General features: G+C 37.2%; 1 protein-coding gene across 1 annotated transcript; it reads right to left on the bottom strand.

Annotated features, from left to right (window-relative positions):
- Positions 1 to 1,727: 1,727 nt before the first annotated feature.
- LOC115788190 (uncharacterized) lies at positions 1,728 to 3,260 on the bottom strand. The gene is made up of 5 exons (XM_030741132.1): positions 3,057 to 3,260; positions 2,824 to 2,979; positions 2,653 to 2,742; positions 1,980 to 2,039; positions 1,728 to 1,907 (listed from the first exon to the last, which is right to left on the bottom strand). Exons 1-5 carry the CDS (start codon positions 3,201 to 3,203, stop codon positions 1,728 to 1,730), a joined length of 633 nt encoding a protein of 210 aa, XP_030596992.1. The 5' UTR covers positions 3,204 to 3,260.
- Positions 3,261 to 3,796: the final 536 nt, after the last annotated feature.

The following is a 3,796-nucleotide window of genomic DNA, read 5'->3' as shown; positions in this document are numbered from 1 at the left end:
AACCCGGGAAGGCCAAACTAGCCTGTGATTGGTCGTTCCTTCTGATAGAACTAAGTTATGTAAACAATGCCAGCAGGGAGAAAGAGAAGAGCCGATGTATGGACACATTTGTCCTTTGATGTTGTGACAAACAAAACGATGTGTAAACCATGTGGGGCGACTATCTCGGGTAAAAACACGAAAAATCTTAAACGACATCTGCAAACCAGTCACCCAGATCTCCATGCAAAGGTCAGCATTTTAATGTCATGCAGGGTAAAGTGTTTTTCCCAGTTTAGCGTTTGTGTTTAGAGAATATCTTCACACCGCGGTGGATTAGCCTTTATAATCTTAGTCCTGAACACTGCCCTGTACCTTTCAGAGCGTCTGTCCATCCATCCATCCATTTGCTTCCGCTCATCCTGTTCAGGGTCGCGGGGGGGGCTGGAGCCTATCCCAGCTGTCAAAGGGCGAGAGGCAGGGTACACCCTGAACAGGTCGGCAGCCTGTCGCAAGGCCAACACAGAGAGACAAACATCCACTCACACTCACATTCACGCTCTCATTCATACCTATGGGCAATTTAGTGTAGCCAAAGTGTGTAGTGCAGCTTTCAGAGCGTCCTGCTGTAAAACGGTCGTATTATCTCAGTAAGGAGGTGTTAATGATCAGGTGTGTGGGAAGCAGGTGAAACGCTAATGTTAATATTATTAATAATTATTAATTAATAATATTCCATACACTGAAAAAAAAAAGTCTGTTGGATTTATATAATTGAAACATGTACATCAGTTGCACGCAATTAGATTATGTTTTCATTTTATAACTTCATTATATAATCCCAGCATAATATATACATGTTAAATGACTGTGAATATTTCATGTTGAAAACTTCTAATCATTTCATGTTGTAAACTTTTAATCATTTCATGTTGAAATATCCTAATCCAAGTGTGTTTATATCATGCATTTCTGTCACATTTTATGTATATGAATCTTTTATACTTGTAACATAAATTTACTTCATGTTGAATATATTATGTAGTTTTTTATCTAGACATTACAATTAATTTAAATGTTTCACTTACAATGTAGTTATGTGGTAACAACCTAAAATGTATCACAATATAGATTTGGTGTTAATCTATCAAATCCATCTTACATAGCCTAAACCTTTTGAAAGTAGTACACTGTAGCAAGAATAAAACAAATACAGCTGATAACATTTTCCAATAAGCCAAACATTTTAATACAAAATAGTCAACATTCAGATGAGTCTACATCCTAACAGTTTACAGGAGGGTTTTCAGACAAACCAAGGATCACTGACATAAAGTAGAAAAACAAAGTGCATGCCACATAACCTCTCTGTTCAGATACCGATACAAAAGTGAGTCTGACAAAAATAAATAAATAAAAATTTCAAATGGACTTCCACAAACGATTGACCCGCAAATCAAAGTTATGTCTATCTTTTATAAAGGGCCAACTTTCTGGGGTGTTATATGGAACACCATACCCCTTACTGCACAATTTCTTACAAACGTTTTCAGTTGGTAAAATGTGAAAATTATATAGAGTGCAGCTAAACACATCTTAAACAATGAAAATCCTTCTTTCTACAGAACGCCTTTTTTTTTTAAGTAACTAAGCATATTTAAAAGTTTGTTTACAACAACATGAGAACAATGAAAAGCAACTTAAATGGACAAGTCCTCAAATAAGCTGGTCATGCTCACTGGCCAGCATTACTCATTGAGTCTATTCTTCAGGACCTGGACTTTCTTTGAAAGTGTGCCACCATCTAGCTCCATGATCAGTTTCTGGATCACTTCAAAGGTATACCTGAGTTGATGAGGATAATCCATATTTAGAGCATACAGGAGGCCAAACAGTAGTGCAACAGCCAGAGGAACATTGTCTAAATCCTGGATAACAATTTGGCCTTCCAGGATAATTCCTACATCGTCTGGAGTAGGCTGCGCCTAATGTTGTTTCACCGTGAAGATCCCCACAGTAGTTTCCTCAACTGATTCTTCAAAGGCTGTATCACTTACTCCCTGACAAAAAAAAAAAAAAGATTTAAAGAAAATTTAAAGCTTCCAGACCATGAGCTAAATGCAAAATTCACTCATTCACATAAACATTACTAGCTTAAAAGGCAATATTTAACTTTTTCAGATTTAGTTGGCATTGATAAAAATTACTTTATCCAATAATTAGTCAAATTTTAAGAAAAGCTAAAAGTATGTAAACTACTTAAAATTGATCTAGATGATAAATCACAAAAACTTGTGCCAGCAGAAACTGAATTTGAATTGCTCAGATTAAATCTGCATGTGCATAATTTGAAATTGAATGCACTGGTTTGAAACTGAATTTAACGATTTAATGGAGTACTTTCACTTTCAGTTCAATAATTCAACTTCAGTTACAAAATTCTGATTTTTGTGCCACACATCCGGGTTCTTGAGAAAGCCAGAGTTATCAAACACATATTGACAGATTTACGTTTTTACATTAGATAAACTTCCTTTCGGCAATATATGCAGTCTATAGGAAGCAGTAATCAGTGTTGCCAGATATGATAATTATCATATGTATAATAAATAATTAAAAATGTCATGCAACTATTAGAAATGTAAAAAATTCTAGCAGTTTCATAATACTCACTACATGCTGACGTATCAGATGTTCGGGGTCTTCATTGAGGTACACACAAAGGCCCTTCAGAACACTTTCACGCCCATGGTCGACATCTTCCTAGAGGATGTGTGGACAGATTTGAAATTACTACATTTCCTAATCAAAAAATGAATGAATCTTTTTTTTTTTTCATCTTACTTCAGTCATTTGGTCCATTATACTTTTTAGGCGTTTGCCTATTAGTCCACCTCTTTTTTTATAGAGAGCAATAAGTTTGGAAGACAGAATGTCTAGCTGCGAGAGGAACCGGGACTGCAGTGGCAGAGTGGTGATTCTCTTGAATTCAGCGTTTATCTGAAAAAATAGACAACAAATATTTTTTTTGGCTGAACCAACTTCAGTTCAGTACATTTCATCACCATTTTACAAACCTCAAACACATCAAAGAGCGCAGGCCACCGTTCCTGGAAATCTTGTACCATGGGTGTTTCCCGAACTACCTCTAATCTTCTGTATGAGAACGTCTTGTCCATTTTTCGATGCACTGTTTCTTTGCCGTTCCTCTTTTTTACATCCATTTTAAGTTCCACTCGAAGTGTTTCTAAAGTTTCCTCAGTCTCTCCTGTGGGATAGGGGGGGCAATAGTTCACTTCAGAGCGCCTTGGCTTTTTAATGGCAAAAGCAGGGCCTTTGCCTTGTGGCTTGTGGCTCAAAGTATTGACAATTACTTCGTGACAACCAAGTTTTCGTAACTGAGTTCGGTAAATTGAAAGCTTGTTTTTTAAGCGATGTTTCCAACCAGCATACCCACTTACTGAGCCTCGCTCTGACAGACAGGGATGCTTTAGTATGAGCGCCTCACCCACACTGTTGAACTGGTTGTCGGTTATATAAAGTCCATAATGAACAATTTCTTGCACAAGTCCATCGAGAATGTTTGACAAAAGTTTGTTATCTGGAGTCAGAAGTGTCCCATTTTCTTTATATTCTGCATTGGCTCGGTCAAGTTTTAATTCAGAGTCAAAGGAAAACTGAGGAACACAAAACTTGTCTGGCCACAATGACCTTGAAGTGGATGGCTCAGACTGAGACTCAGTTGAAGAAAGAATGTCTGTATCAGGACAGCTCACACCAGAATAACTTGAAGTTGACGGTGAACGACAACCAGCAG

Source organism: Archocentrus centrarchus, chromosome 11, assembly GCF_007364275.1.
Source record: "Archocentrus centrarchus isolate MPI-CPG fArcCen1 chromosome 11, fArcCen1, whole genome shotgun sequence".
Lineage (NCBI taxonomy): Eukaryota > Metazoa > Chordata > Actinopteri > Cichliformes > Cichlidae > Archocentrus > Archocentrus centrarchus.
Note: the sequence above shows the minus strand (reverse complement) of the source record. Positions and strands in the feature narration are given on the sequence as shown.